Below are 16706 nucleotides of genomic sequence, written 5' to 3' on the forward strand. Positions count from 1 at the left end.
AAGTTCATTATGTAAAATATGGCATGTCTAGCCATATTCATTTTTAGGGTTTAGTTCTCCTTTAAGGAAATTGCTTGGTCAAAGTATCTTCTAGTACCAAGATGAATATTTTTTTGTGATTTTACATTCTAGAAAGTGTTATGCCCACCTATGAACACAAAAACTACATTGATATATATAAAACAATCTAGGTAATGAGTGACAGTTTTCTTGACTACTGTTTGTTGGATGATGGAACATCATCCTCAAGGAAGAATATTGACATTTCCTAAAACCTATGTAAAAACTTTGCATTTGCGTTAAAAAAACATTTTTTTTTTAACTTTTCAGCTTTTTTTGTGTTTCATTTTATGTGTGTTGAAGCCCTTGAGGTATCAATGATATGTATTATTCAAGTGCTAGCAAGAAATCTAGTGCTTCTGACAAGATTCTGTAGTCTCTGAATACATTACTGCAATTATGAAATTAACTGAGTGGAAATGTTACTAATTGTTATTGCTAGCGTCATTCTAAAACATAAAATATATCTCAAGCATAAAAAAAAATCTCTCTCTGGGCTCCTCTATAATATTCTTCCACTATTTCATGTTGCAGCTCAACTTCAAACAGGGAAATCTACATTAATACCAAAAATATAACAAACCGCCATTTGTACCATTAAAGTTTCTTTTTCACCCACCCGGAATTCATTACGTTTTATTTTACAGAATCCACTTTCATTAAATCTATTTAAAATCCACTCAGAAAATAACTTATAAAAGATATTTGTAAAAATATGGTAAGTCTAACAAAAATTATCATAAGTAATGAACAAAAACATCCTTCCATCTGAAATAAATACAATATATAAAAAATAGTTGCAAACACCTTTTTACATTCACTTTACAAAAGAAAGAGTGCAATAGAGAAAAAAATGAGTTGAAATACATATTCAAAATACACCCCTCAAGTGCATTGCTGTAAGTTCAAACAGTCTTGTGTGGTTTTTTTTTTTTTTTAAATTAGATTTTATGACAGCTGGGAAAATAAATAGTGCAGTGTTTCTGTTGTTAATGCAGCACACCAACTGACATCCCCATTATTATTTCCAAGTAGAGTGACATGGTGTTACATCTTCAGACAGTTTGTGTTGCCCAGCAGACTGATGCAGACTATACATGGATGCCCTTGACCGCCTGTTTGATATTTTCCAAAAGAGCTTTGCATTCTGGGGGATAATCATGCTCCATTGTGCTGTACATTTCGGTGAGAGTATTTACATATGCTTCAAAATTATGTTCACTAATGGGTTCCTATATAAAGAAAACAATAGAACAAATACATTTTTTTATTAAAAATGTGGACTAAATGTAAAGAAAACATGGTAGACAGAATCTCAAAACATCTGCAGTAGTTGTTGGAAATGTAGCAATTTGACTAAAATATGTTAAGGCCACTACTTATTTTATATTATGGGCCAGATTCATGTTGATGAGAAAAACTTATTTTCTAATTCAATTATACATGTAGATTTTTCCAAAGACTTTTTGTTAGGGATGCACCAAAGCCAATATTTTTGCGTTCGGCTGAACCCTAAAACCTTAGTAAAAAGATTTGGCAAATTAGGCAACTGAAGGGTTAAATAGAAACACGTGTTATATGATTTGGTCATATGATTTTAAATATTCGGATTCAGAATCTTGGCCAAATCGTGGATTTGGTATTCCTGAGCTCACTCATTATTTGTTGGTAAATTAATTGGAAAGTTATTCTCCCTGGTCAGCAACTGATTTTTTAATGAGGAGAAAGTTAAGGAGTTAAACCCTGACAGATGGTGGGGGATATGTGCACTGGTTACCCATGTATAAGGATCAGTATTCTTGATTATCCAGATCTACAGTATATGATAATGTTACTGAAGGTATAATGAAATTGTCAGTGTTGAGTGGAACATTGTACCTCTTGGTGTTACCCCCCAAACAGAAGTATGTTTCTGATAAACTATGTATTGAGTGAGTGGTGCCAAAAGTGTTATACTGCCAATAAGAAGTCCAAATCCCATTAGGCTCTCCTGCCAATTATAAGTCTAAACCAGAATGGCTGTGATAAATTATTGTTTAATCTGTGACACCAATGATAATGAATTTCTCTTGGATATACTGTATCCAGTGGTAATTTACTGTTATATTGCACCTGTGACTTTCTTACAATTGGTAATAGGACTTTTCTGGTTTGCTTTTGATATATTACTGTATAAAAATACTTGATTAATACACTGAGGCTGTTGTTTGCATTAATACTTTACTAAATTGCACTTTGACACACTGCAGTATTTTACGGTATTTACAGCACTGTTTCATTTGAATTTAAGAATATGTTGCCTAGCCACATTTTTATTTTATGCATGGATTTGATTTTAATCTTTAGTATAATTATTTTTCTTGCAATATATGGTAAATCATTTTTTTTCTAATTTGACTGATTTGTATTTTACATCTAACAGAAAATAAATGAAAGAGCATACTTGAAAATTGCAAATATTTTATATAAATACTTGTTTAACATAAATATCTGTTAATTTCTTAGGGGTACAGGTGGACTCAAATAGAAAAGTACTAGCTGTGTGTATAGAAATGTGTAATAGGATGCATTAGAGAAGAGCCTTAATTCATTGCAAAAACTCACCATTTGTGGAAGCTGAATATCGGCAAGACTTGAGATCAGTGCTTGGCTCAGACCAGCCAACTCTTTTAAAAGGCTTTCATTGTTCTGTTCTATGAGCTTGTTCTCTTCCTCTATGGTTTTCAGATTTGTTTCCATTGATGAAATCTAAAATTACAGTATTACAATGATTACCTTGAGTATTTGTACAGTATATAAACTGATTGCCTTACTAATACATGATAGCCAAGCAGAAACTTCTCAGCCCTTTGGTTTTTGCAAAGATATGGACTCTATTAAAATATGCAGAACTATTTTTTTTTTTTTTTGGCTTGCCACAATTTGGTATGTCCTCAAACAAATGCAAGAAATAATGAAATTGAACAGTCATGGCTGCAGAGCGAAGAGCAAGAGCAACATGAAGGGTAAAGATTTATGTGAATTTAAAGGAGAAGGAAAGGCTAAGTCACTTGGGGGTGCCAAAATGTTAGGCACCCCCAAGTGACTTAGATCGCTTACCTTTTACCCCGGGCTGGTGCCCCTGTACGAAGAGCACAGCACCAGCCCGGGGTAGCAGCGAGCGTTTCCTACTTCCTACTCGCTTGCGCGCGCATGCGCAGTAGAGTGAAAAGCCGAACTTAAACAAGAAAGTTGGCTTTTCGCTCTACTGCACATGCACCGGCCGACGGATTTCGCCGGCAGAAGAGAGAGGAATGAGGAAGCGTTCGCTACAGGTACCCTGGGCTGGTGCGGTTCTCTCCTAACAGGGGCACCAGCCCGGGGTACAAGGTAAGCGATCTAAGTCACTTGGGGGTGCCTAACATTTTGGCACCCCCAAGTGACTTAGCCTTTCCTTTTCCTTCAAGACTGAGCTTTTTCAAGATTCCAGAAAAAATGCGCTGAAAAACACAAAAGTGAATATGCATACTAAAGCTTGAATAGTTGTGACTTATTAATGAAGTAATTGCACAAAACAAGACTAATATGATTTTTTTTCTGCAACTTCATTTTTTTATTCTTAAACATGTGGCTTATTAGTGACATATGCTCCTACTAAATAAATTTTAGATATTTTATATTTACCTGGGTCTGAAGCTTCATCATGTCAGCCTCTATCTTTAGATTTGATTCATTCAGTTCTTTGATCTCTTCATCCAAATTTCTTATATCATCTTCATTTTCTGTGCCTGTAAGTAATAACCTAATAAGTTAAATGTGACTAATTATTTTGGGGAATTATTTGAGTCCTTTTATAACTATATTTTAGTAAAATATTCATTTTCCAACTATTTTGTGAAACAATTTCTTCAGCAGATGAAAAAACTGAAAAGGACACTGAATGAACTTTACACCTACTTAAAAAAATTTGAACTTTTTCCAAACTAAAAGATATGACTAAAAGAATTAAGAATTTGATCATGAAATGTTAGGATTGGTTGATTCAACTTTAGACATATTTTGCCAGATGTCATATGAAATAAATAATTAAGTGGTGATTATATAAAACAAAATGATTTGTGAAAACAATGCATAGAAGTTTCCAGAAGGTGGCACCAAAGTTCAGCAGTCTCTGCTTATCACCGCATATAGGATGGAAGAGTCTTTGGAGCGTGACACTTTGATCTGCTTAGGGGTTGATTTATTAATGCTCGTGCAAATCAGTTTTTTGTTTTTTTTTTTATAAAAAGCTCAGTACCTTTTTTTAAAAAACAAACAATTGTTAGCATGAGTTTAAAAACTCACTTGTGGTTTCAGTAACAGGTGGCTAAAGCCAGGAGGCTTGAGCATTAATAAATCAGCCCCCAACTCTAAGGAAAATGTTCATTAAAATTCTGATAAAACTGCTGGAAAGTATTTGACTGGAATTTTAATAAATCTCCCCCAGCCAAAGAAACTTTTAGTATATTGAACTATTTACCAAATAGACTGACAGATCCTCACCACCCTAGCTATTATTTTGGTTGCAGTAAATAAATGCACTGTAGAATTGCTACTTACAAACAGTTACTTACCATTGCTAGACTTTGTCTTTACAGACATGAGCTCTTCTGACGTTTTGCCTTTTTTTAAGGCCTGTGCATTCAATGGGCATCCAGACAAACTGAAAAATAGGACCAGTTTTTAGATTATTTTAAGGCATTTTATGTGTACAGTAAATTCCATGTTTATTTAGAAGTTTCAGTTCCTTTGTTTATTTGGCCAGGGGCTACTGGAGGCTTTGTGTGGCCAGACCAAAAAACAGAGAGGCCATTTTCTGTATTATAGGTATGCCCTTTATTCACCACAATACAAAATCCTTGGTCTGGTCCTTGGTTTTCCCTATCCAAGTAATAAGAAATTAGCCATATTTTCAACTAAATACAAACAATGCTAAGCACTGAGCTTCCCGATATCTTACCATTTGTTCATTTCCTACATCAATTGTTATATAATTTTCTTTGGCTTTCTAGGAGAAAGTGTCAAAGGTTCAATCCAATGGTAATAACTTGATCATTTCAGGGAGACATCCCCTTTTGCTGCACACAATCCACTTCTAATCAGTGATAATCCCATATTAGGTCCAATCAATCTTGCCTAACATCATCATGTGTATGCCAATGTTTCTGTGCCCACACCACTATGACATTGCTTAGGCGGCAGGGACCCAGTTTCAGTGCCCAATTGTAGGTCTCTACTGTGCTATGTTCTTGGGTATGCGGGTTTCTACTGCAATTACTGACTTCCAATACATGCAGTGAAAAATGTTTAACTTCTGTGTTTATGTGACAAAAAGTCACATGATTTTAAGGATTTGGATTTAGATTTGGTTCAGCCAGGCACCTGGATTCGGCTGAATCCAAATCCTTAAAAAGGCTGAATCTTGGCCGAATCCCAAACCAAATCCTGGATTCGGTGCATCCCTAGAAACAATATTTTCTGGTCAGTTTCAGACACAGCAGTATACATGCATTTGCATTGCGGAATAACAATTCACACAGATGACAGTGCCCTGTGCTACTACTGATTAGCACTAAGCACTACCACCCTACAAAGCATAATATTGGTCGACCACTCAGATCAAACACATTCTGATACATTGACACATGTATCAGCTTCTATTAATGTGAACATTCTTTAAAACTTTCCTGAATGTCATAATAAATCTGTCCCTTTGTATAAAAATAGATGTACATTTGTCCTACTTCATTCAAATGTATTACGATAACGATGCATTAGTTTGCCAAAGTTCTGTGTATAAATTTCCTTATCTTTGTATTATTTAAGGAAGGGTTTACTTAAAAATAAATACATAAATAAATAAATGTGTCAAGAGATATCAATTATGTTGCCTTAAAACCATGTTTGAAGTGGATGTACCTCAGCTGAATTGTAATACTACTGGCAATATTATGGTTACTTTTTATGTCAGGTTAAAATATGGGTACCTAATTTTACAATCCTTTAATTTGGCTTTCAAAACTCACATAGAGCTTAATTTAAATGCAGTACGACAATAATTCCTTTTTATGCAACACATGCTATAATTTAGCTATTATATGCAAAATGGTCAAATGGATAATCCATGTTCTATTACTGATGCTGTTTTATGTCCTGTTTAATTTCAGCTTTGCAAAGCACTGCTAGTCAGCAATATCTGAAATTACAGTAATCCTAACAAGTACATTTTTATTATTGCAAATTGAACAAACCAGTGAATCACTGATAGCTACTAATTTTAATCTAATGAAATGATGGTATAATTTGGTATATTTTAACCAAAATGTATGCAGGCATCCATATTACATTCATGATTCATTGCAATATACTCTATATTAAGAATTAAGACCAAGATACCTTCTGTGGGTGACAAAGACATTATTAACATGACCCAATCCATTGCAGCCTGGTAGTGGACAGTGTGGCAGCTCTTGCTTGTTCTGTTTCCAAGGCAATGATGAGCCATTCAGGATACTTTCCTTCTGTCTCTTGGCAGCCAAAGGACATCCAGAAGCACTTCGATGAGAAGTATATTTACCAGATATATGGCCTTGACCATCACAGCCTACAACAGGGCACCTAAAAATTGTATTGCAGACACGTAAATAAAGGAAACTTTGACATGAGAGATACAAGGTACATTGAATACAGAGACCATCACACAAGTTCTAGCCCTTAGTAAAAACTAAATTCATGAACATAGAAATGTGGATAAACATCTTGGGGGAGGGTCCCTAATATGTCCTCCCCCCTAATGCTAATTATTTGTATATGATACCCTGCATCTAGTAATGAGATAGGTCCTTTATTTTGGTTGATTATGTAGCACACCCATCTAAGGCAATACATTATTGAGAATAATTTGAAATAAGGGAAAGGCTTATTTTTATTCCAGTCCAACCTAGCTGCCAGAAGTTTGTAGGTAGTGCAGTTTCAATGTATTTCCACAAGAATGGAAAAGATGAATGTATTTTACTGGAGTTGAAGCACCCACCCAGGGCAGGAGAAGGGGGAATGGGAGTAAAAATCATGACAAAACACTACCGCTACTTCTACTGCCATCAGTTAGCAAGTGTCAGAGCGATGAGGCACTATAAGGCATGAAATAAGGGCTGTAGCAGGTTTTCACTAAACACTTGATGTACATTCAATGTAAAGTAAACTGTATTCCAAGAGCACTTACTTAAGTTCCTGCTCTTCTTTATCTTCCTTGCTAGCAAATAGTTTGACACCATTTTTCCTTGCACGTGGACAGCCTGATAAACTGAAAAATAATAAATACTTCTGTTAAGTGCTTTGTGTATTGCAGACGTAAGATATATTTACCAAACAGGTTGGTAGTGCTATTTAGATCTTGCCTTGATGTACTGGGCACAGTCCAAATTATCTTTTAGTTAGATTAGTTTGACAGTTAGCCGAAGAAGGTACTATATATACCTCATGCAATAATATATAGCTACAGTATCAATATTTTCAGTCTATGAACAAAAATATAAACATGGTTACATTAAAGACACAAGTCATGTTACCTTCTGTGAGAAGCATAGTTTCCTGTCACATGACCAGAACCATCACATCCAGGTGTTGGGCACCTAAAGAATACATACATATATAAGTGGTGTTATCCATATACAGATCCTGTTATGACAAAATTAATCAGTTCCTGCATACCATAACTATCTTGTCGGTTTTGTTTGCATGTAAATATCCTCAAGAAATAAATTCCTGATTAAAATTCTCTTCTGACTTGGGCTCCATCTTGTACTATTATACCACAGAAAGGAATTATACTGTATAATCCCTGTGTTCTTGTGAATTTGCATTTAATAAACTTTAAAGATACATATCACTAAAATATCTGCAAGCCAACATGGAAAATGGAACAACCATGGGTTGAAGTTCCTTAAAAAGTATTTAAAAGTTCTGCAGAGCACACAAATGTGCTGCTGGCCATGGATTTGGCTATTGCAAACTCACCTTAAGTAAAGCCAGTAGAGCAGAAGTGCAATTTGTGTGCCTGGTATGCCATTAAATTTACTGTGCACCCCTTAATCAAATTGCTCCTTAACAGTGTCTATTGTTTACTTAAATAACTTTCACCAGCCCAGTCATATTTTGTAGCACTTGAGAAATGTTGAAAATATCTTTCTTTTCTAACAGCTTTCATCAGATGGCATATTAGTATAAAGATAACAGTCTTCTGTGGGTTGGGGTACTTTCTAGTGAGCCAGCAGATCAGTTAAACAAGATGTTCTTCAGATCTGAAAAACAATCTTTACTTTTTATGCTTCAAAGCATCCAGTAACACTTTTATAATTGTTCTTCAAAGAGAATTCTTATAGTATACTGTTAAAAGACTGAAAACCTGATATATTATACCCCCTAAGCATAACAAATAGTTTACCTTAAGGGTGAACAAACACAGGGCGATTAGTCGGCGCCAACTTTTAAAAACTCGGTCACGGCAATTAATTGCATGAATTTACCACCATAGATTAATAAGTGAGTCATCGCAACTAATCGTGTATCATTTGCACTGGGTCAATTTTTTTAAAAGTTGCAGCCCTAATAGTTTAATTGTTAGAATTAACTATGTTTCCAAAAGTCTGTACCTAGATGAAAGCCCAAATTAGCAGGGAAGGCTGATGACAGATAAGATTTGACCTGGGTCCCAGGATTAGAATATGCTTTGGTAAAATTACTGCATTGATAATGGGACATTACCTCCATTGGTAATGTCCCCACAGTTTTTTAGATTCACCTAGAAGTTCCAGGGCTCCCCCAGTTAGAGCCACTAACTTAAAAATGTGGGTTCCTGGGGAGGTGGAAGTAAGCATTTGAAGAGAAGGAGGAGCTGAAATGAATCCTGTAATGTTGTGGGTAACAATACAAGGCTCACTTTAGCTTATTCCCTACAGGTAGTTCAGACTAGCCATTGGAGCCTAGGAAGTTAGCTCAGGCTGGATGATTACTATCCCCACTTACTAGGAATGCCATTATACAACCAAGTTGTGCCACCGAGCCACTTAAGCTGGCATACACGTACCGATAATTTTCGGACCACGTGTGGGCTCAGAATTATCGGCCAGATAATTTTCATACCATGGCAATTGGTTGTTTAGTTGATCGGCCAGGTTAGAAAATTTAGATAAAATCTGTGCATGTATTGTGTATCGGACAATAACCTTGGGGGACCTACAATGGAAGTCACTTTCATACAGTTGGTGTCTGCCTACTATATCATGTTCAGAACATCCTCAAATTTTCTTTATCCTACAGTTTCAGTCTGAATGTTAGTTTTAGATCGTTGCATTCAAATGCATGATCAATTTCCGTAAGTTCATTGTAAGAAGACTAAATCTAAAAGTGGTATACAAGTAGCCATTCCAATCTTTTGTGCAATACGTAAAGATGGGAAGCGGAGCACAAGCTGATCCTCAGTAAAAACACCTTTTTATTTTAAATCATTAAAATGGTTACAAAGAGCACAACTTGACGCGTTTCGTGGCTACATGCCACTTCCTCAGAAGCTGAGCCATTGGTCGCACGAAAGATCGTTCCCACCCTCCGCTGACGTTCAGGGCTGAATCGTCAGATATGGAGGTAGAAACAATAGAAATTTTACCTCCACCTGGTGATTCAGTCCTGAACTACACAAGGAGCACTTAGCAAATTGCTGAAAAATATTCGCCCCCTATGACTCAGTAGTGGACATTTGCATTTTGAATAAATATTATAATTGTGCCAAATAAATATAATATTAGTGAGTTAGTTTGGGTCATATCACATATACCATGCAGTATCCTCTTTAGCACTTACTTTAGCTCCTGAGAGTTAGCAGCCATGAGAGACTTAAGGGTTTTGTCAGCCAATGGGCACCCAGAAACACTGCAAAAGAAGTGTAAAATGAGTCATGAGTAAATGGAAATAATGGTATTCCAAATGGAAAAAAAGAAAGGAATAGTATTCGAACTAAATAATAAATCTAAGCTATTTGTTCATCTTTGCTCTGCAATCTGATTTTTTTTTTTCATTTTAATTTGCCAGATTACTATACTGTTGGAAGCATCTCATTCTCTATTCCTTGTGGTTGCCATGTTTGCCATTATTGTCATTTCCTCCCAGCAGTGACTGCTGATGTGCATGTGGCAAAAAGTTTTCTGCCTTGCGTTTTTCAGCTCTTGCGTTCACTGTTAGAAAATAGAAATTTCCATGGACAGTTTAGGCCCCTAGTGTGGATGCGATAGCCCTAGGCTATCTCTTACATGGAAGGAAAAGAAACAGCACTGATCTATTACAGGTTCCCACTCTAATATTTGTGAGACTGGAACACCTTACAGTAACCAGAATGAAATTCTCTTTGCCTATTTCTGTGGAATTTGAAAGGCACATCTATCAATGTATGAAAGTGAGAGTTTTACCTTTTTATAAATATACCTATAAAAATTCCATAGAATTTATAAGAGTATGGTGGAATTTTGCTTTGGTGGATTGTGGCAAACTCTTTGATAAATATGCACCAAATCAGTCAGTACTGCCTAAGATGAAACCTAGCATGTTTCCCTGTTGTTGAGAAACATTTCCGGTTCTTTTCAGCTGGTTATACCTCTGATGTTTCCATGCTATACACCCTGGATTGCTAAGCCATCCACTCCATACGCTTCCTGTTATAGTGTAATAATACAATAAGCTGCGAGAAGTCCACGTGCCAGACCTGCTGTGGCAAGGCTATATGACTATATTGTTAGTTTATGTATTACAGCAAAACAAATTAATATATGTACAGTCATCACTTTATACTTCAGTGAGGAAAATATTGAGGGAAAACGAGTGTGCCTCCTAAGAAGCAAAGATAAATGAAGAAGAACTAGCAATAAACATATAGGTACATACCTACAACAAAAATGTCAGCAACCCCATGCTACATACACACTTTAGAAGGAATGTAGAAAGAGACAGTGCAAGTGCGATGGAAACAAAAGTAAAACTAGCTGTAAGACGTGAAACCGAGAGACTTTAGGGGGAAAGTGGGCTGATGCAGAAGAAAGTCTAACGCAGTCTAAAAATAGTCTTATAATATAATTATTTTGCTCTCTGAAACAGTTTTAGTACTGTACCTCACACAAATGGCACTTCCTTGAAAAAGAGAAGGTAAAGTGACAGAAGATATAGTGAGAATAAAAACGCTGAATATGACTTCCTGTGGTTTGTGTACCTGCGATGCGAAGCATAGTTTCCTGTTACATGACCACTGCCATCACATCCTGGAGTTGGACAACTGCAATTAAACAGAAGAAACACGGGTTACAATATGGAACAAAGACAAATGTAAAAATAAAGGGAACAATACTAAGGAATAGAAAATATAAGGCCGTTTAACCTTTGTAAACGGCCACCTATAGTAACAAAGGGGTTACCACGTTTTGCCAACACTTAAGCAAATCCAGCCTGTAAAATGTACTCTCTTCATGAGATTTGGGGGCAATAAAACACTTTAATGTAGCCATTACAATTACCAACACTATACATTTTAAATGATGACTCAGAATTGAATCACGCACAGGTCTGCACTGGGATTTAAAATAGGCCCTGGCATTTCACGTACAGAGGGCCCCAAACAGCCCCCCACCAGCCCAATAAATAGTGACTGTCTATGGCATCTTACAGCAGCCCCTCTGGCATTTGCCAGAATCATAGATTGCCAGTCTGAGCCATTCAAATATATTGCAAGCATGTTATGTCTACCTGCTTGTGTATACCTGTGTTTTGACTGCTGCTATGAACTATAACTGTATCTAGAATTAATAGTGATTCACAAACATTATTTAGCACTTAGAAAAAGTCATCTGTATTGCATTAGCATATATATATATATATATATATATATATTATGTGTATTTATTTTTAAGCTTTGAAAGCACATGTATAACCAGATATTCTATTTCAGAAATTGCCACATGGTGGCACTATATAGTTCATAATTAACCCAAGGTTTTTTTTTTTTCATCTAAAATCAGGTATACAGAATTTAGACATTTATTCTAAAAAAGTATATCCTATTATTACTTAATAATTATTAATAATAAATAATGAATAAACAGGAAAGCTGTTTATCTCCTTTAGAAAGTTTTAAATATTCCTGGTTCAGTCCTGTCTGTCAGTGGCCGGGCTGATCTGTAACAATCTTTTGATTTATTGAGTCCCAGAAAAAGAACAAGCATTACATTCATGTTACGGTGATTTCCGGTCAGAAAAAAATAAGTAATACTGAATCTGCCATGAAGTGAGCGGGACTTGTAACAGGAAATACACATTTTATTAAATGCATCTAATAGAATGCTTTCTTTATGACTTTCCTCTAAAGCCCACTCTGTATCTCATCTAATTAGGCAGAGGATTTTGACTCTGGGTTTGTTTGATAGGGGGTCTGTGAGCAAATATTTGTATCTGAATGACTGTAAATACTATAAATTAGCATTAATGTGAGAGTGTTGTAATTATATCTGGCTATAAAACAGTAAGGAACATGCTGTGCTGCAAAACTGATGACAAGAAGTGTCTGCACACTGTTAATGTCTTCATTCCAATGGATACTATTTATTTAATTACTTGTCCATAGCTAAATTAGTCTATATATATTTACTTGCATCTGTAATTGCAAGGGCCTAAACTTGTGACTTTGGGCTAACAACTCTGTAAAAAACAATATACAGTAAGCGCCAGAAAGCCTCATGGGTAGTTGCTTTCCTGTAGGGCAGTTAGCATGAGTTACAGCTTTGGTATTTCCAGGTGTCTTGGAGGCACACATATATACAGTATAGTCAGCACACTGTACTGTTCACCAGCCTTCAGGTGGTTATATGTACAGGGGATCAAACAACATATTAGAATTTCCTAAAAGGGATACTGCCAGTAATTGGAAAAAAAAAACCCAATCATTTTTCAAAACACATAATTTTAGTCAGTACAGCAGCCAGAAGGATATGGCCTGACTCACTCAGCCACACCCAATCAACCTAAGCTTCTATCCTGAGCCGGGCCAGCTATATGACTTCAGACAGGAGCTTTGGAAATAATTTGCCTACCTTGGGAAATCAGGGCCTGGGTATGACATGCCAATGGTTTTTCAAATTGTGCCATTATAATTTATTATATTATCTCAATAATAAGCAGTACTGTCCATGCTTTAGTAACTGAACCTCTAATGATACCTCAGTGACAAACTTACGTAATCAAATCCTTCTTCATGTCTCTGGAATGGAACTTGCTTTTAGGACTTGGCAAAGAAGAATCTCCAGAGTATTTTGTTTCATCTGTGTTATCTGAATAATCCCCAAGGTCTGGCTAAAGAAATATGAATAAAGTTTGTTAATTCCTGACATTTAATTGATTAATGCACTTTTTTTAATATAGAAATTATTTAATCTAATTGACAGGAAGTAACCAAGCAAAACACTGTTGCCATATTCCTGTAGACAAAACCATTAATTTAGGAGGATACACCCCTCAGAGTCCCTTCAGATCTTTGTATTCAATATGGCCTATTTTGAAAATCAGCCAGAGAACTAGAACTAGATCCGCCTCATTTATATAGTTGCTTTCTGGTTAGAATCTGATCGGCAGAAATCTTGGTTGTTCTTTGAAACCTAGTGAATGAAACTGTAGGTTATGCCAAAATATAATATCTAGGAGCAATATTTGTTTTCCTTCCCATGATTCTTCTGTTTTGCTGAGAAGGTCTTCAAATCTGCTGCTCATGAGAAACAACTTGACTGGCTGCACACACTTAGCAAAAAAACATAACCAAAAAACGGTGAATGGAGTGTAAGGTGGGCTAGCTACCCTGTCTGTGTTAGAAGAGGGTGATTTCCAGCTCACTGGGTATTCCATTAAAATGGAAATTTCAGGAGTGAAACTGTGTTTTCTTGTTGCTTTCGTACAAATCAAGAAGGTAATGCTGTATATTATCATTTTTCTCATGATGAAAAAAACCTTAATCTCTGAGCTAACCTTTCTGGTTATTTATCTGTAAAAAAGGTGAAGTGTGCCATCTGTTGATTTTTACATTTGGTACGTGTTTTTCAATTAAACCAATTAAAACAAAGATATTACACATAAATATATTCTGAACTTTAAAGCAAATTACTGAACAAATGTTCCCTTGTGGGATACATTTTTTTCATGAAAATATTTGAATTCATTATTTATAAACTGTTTATTTCAGTTATAATTGTTTAATTACAGCAGAAGCCAGAGCAGTTTAGAATGTATTCCTCAAATATAACACAAATATTAATATAGAATTTCAAGCATATAATATTGTGATCAGGTTATTTGTTGTAACATCTAGTTAATGGGAAAAGAGGATTACCGGTATTTGCCATAATACAATGTTTAGAAAAAAATTGATATAATTGGATTGATATAATCAGTTACAAACTATCATGAAACAGGTACACCTGTTATCTGAAGTGGCAAATCTTGTGTGGAAAAGCCCGCAAAAAATCACTCATGTCAACAAAATACGAGTAACATCAAAAAATCACTTCATAAATACTATGGTCTTAAATGAGCCCTCAGAAGACAGTGCTGTTTATTATCCTTTATAGCTGTGGAAGCACCATGCAGGGTCATGTAGGTTTGCAGAGCCCACACTTGCCTAGCAGGTGACAGAAAAGATGGTTAGAATACAATAGTTTTGGTATCTAATGAAATTTTACTTTTTGGTGTCATGGTCCCTTTAACGGGGTGATGTGCCAAAAATGTCCCTTTAAAACACCTTCAAAAAACACATTTTTTTCAAAGTGTGTGTACCTTAGATCCGGTGGACAGCAATGGAAACTTTAACATGTTTGTAAACAGATGAGCGGCAGGCAAAAGGTTCCCTTGTTTTATCTAACAGAGTACTAGTTTGATCAAACCCCTTCCCTTTACTTATTTGGTTAAAAGTTAGCTTTGTTTGCAATCTCACTTTCTAAAAGTGATGTTTTGCAATAGCATCTAATCTTGGCTAAAGCAACTCAGGGTACACAATGCAGGCGTGCTGCTACCATGAGGCGAGTTAAGAAACTCGCCACAGGGCAGCAGCACCCCCAAAGTTACCAGGGGCGGCAAATAGCCGCTACTGGTAACTTTAAGAGCCGAATTTCCGGTTTTTAAAATGGATATTCAGCTCCACTAAAGTGCCCCATTGCGCTCTTTACACTAGAGTAGAGTAAAGGTAAGTGGGGGCGGCATCGGAGGAGCCGGCTTAGGGGCAAGAAACGCCCCTGAGTATATTCTGTGCCATGCTAGGGAGTGGTGCAACCAAGAATACATTACAGGCTCAAATGATAAAAATTATACTTGATGTCAGTGTTATTCAAAGAGAAGTAAACTATCATAAGATAGTACAGCTATTTTTCTTCTTCCAGAAATTAGCAATCCCAGTTAGTATCATAAATGGTCATTTAGCACAATTATTTAAGGAGCACAGTTTTTCTTGTCATTCATAAAATACAGTCATTTATAGGTGTGCATTTTAATAAGTATTTTGCTAACATCCAGATGGAAGTTTAGATGATTTTTCAGAAAAGACCGGAACACAATGGCAAAGTAAATAGCAGATAATGACATCTGGCACTTTTAACATTTTTTTAAGTCTCGAAATCATTGGAGAACTGACAGTTTGAACCAAACTAACAGCGCTCTTTATTTATCAGGAGATCTGTAGCCATTTTGAGCTGTGTCCAGATTCATGCTTTTTGTTGTTTGTTAAAGGGCATCTGGACAAGCTATTTTACAGAGACATATAGACAATATTTTCCGTAAATTGCCACCCAAATTAAGCAACTGTTGTGTGCATGAACTTGTGCATGTAGCTCAAAAACAGCCAAAATATATTAAGAAATTTTGATCCAAGGTAGTTTACATTTTCTGCTTTGGGAGGCAGTACTAGCAAAGCAATCTTGTCTAATCATGTATGAATAAATATCAGGCCGCAGTGTTTTCAACTATCATTAGTCTTTATAGTCAACAATGAGGAGAATATGAAATATAGCAAAGCCAGTAGTCAGGCTCCCAAGAGGGTATTAATGTAGTCTCGGATTTGGCTAAGCGAACATTTTTAGGATCAAGGGAATGGGATTTTTACCAAGACCATTAGCTGACCATTATTTCACCGTTATCAGGGGCCTGTTCAGTAAATGAGGAAGGGAAATATACCAAAGGAAAGTAAGCCCTCTGCATTCTTATTAAAATGGGCAACACTTTCAGTGCTGGCAATGACCACAAACATACATTATTGTAGTGCTCATTTTTGTGGATAGAAATTAAATACATAAATAGGCAATTTCTGGATGTGCAGCTGAATTTACTCTCTATCAGAGTCAATAAATGTTTTTCTGCCTATAAGCATATATTTATATATGTGTTTTTGGTATTTGTTTGGTATTAATATACCCCAATAATGTATTAAATAAACCACTGTTTCAGTAGGAAAAAAATATATATAAAAAGATGTGATAAAATAACACCCTAGTTCACAGTGTGAGTAACAACATTTAAAACATATTAGATTAATAAAAATTAAAATTATTGGTAAAGTATTG

The 16706-nt window shown here is 35.7% G+C and overlaps 1 protein-coding gene across 2 annotated transcripts in view; it reads right to left on the minus strand.

Annotated features, from left to right (window-relative positions):
* Window positions 1–999: 999 nt before the first annotated feature.
* Window positions 1000–16706, minus strand: part of st18 (ST18 C2H2C-type zinc finger transcription factor) — a 102247-nt gene continuing 86540 nt past the window's right edge. For both annotated transcript variants that reach the window (XM_031904430.1, XM_018094894.2), the window contains exons 12-21: window positions 13346–13461; window positions 11333–11395; window positions 9937–10005; window positions 7647–7709; window positions 7301–7381; window positions 6475–6696; window positions 4653–4741; window positions 3724–3827; window positions 2665–2808; window positions 1000–1292 (exon numbers count right to left, since the gene is read on the minus strand). In XM_031904430.1, coding sequence (XP_031760290.1) covers window positions 1152–1292; window positions 2665–2808; window positions 3724–3827; window positions 4653–4741; window positions 6475–6696; window positions 7301–7381; window positions 7647–7709; window positions 9937–10005; window positions 11333–11395; window positions 13346–13461 — 1092 coding nt within the window. In that variant the 3' untranslated portion in view covers window positions 1000–1151. The remainder of the gene's footprint in view (window positions 1293–2664; window positions 2809–3723; window positions 3828–4652; window positions 4742–6474; window positions 6697–7300; window positions 7382–7646; window positions 7710–9936; window positions 10006–11332; window positions 11396–13345; window positions 13462–16706) is intronic.

Source organism: Xenopus tropicalis, chromosome 6 (assembly GCF_000004195.4).
Source record: "Xenopus tropicalis strain Nigerian chromosome 6, UCB_Xtro_10.0, whole genome shotgun sequence".
Taxonomy (NCBI): domain Eukaryota; kingdom Metazoa; phylum Chordata; class Amphibia; order Anura; family Pipidae; genus Xenopus; species Xenopus tropicalis.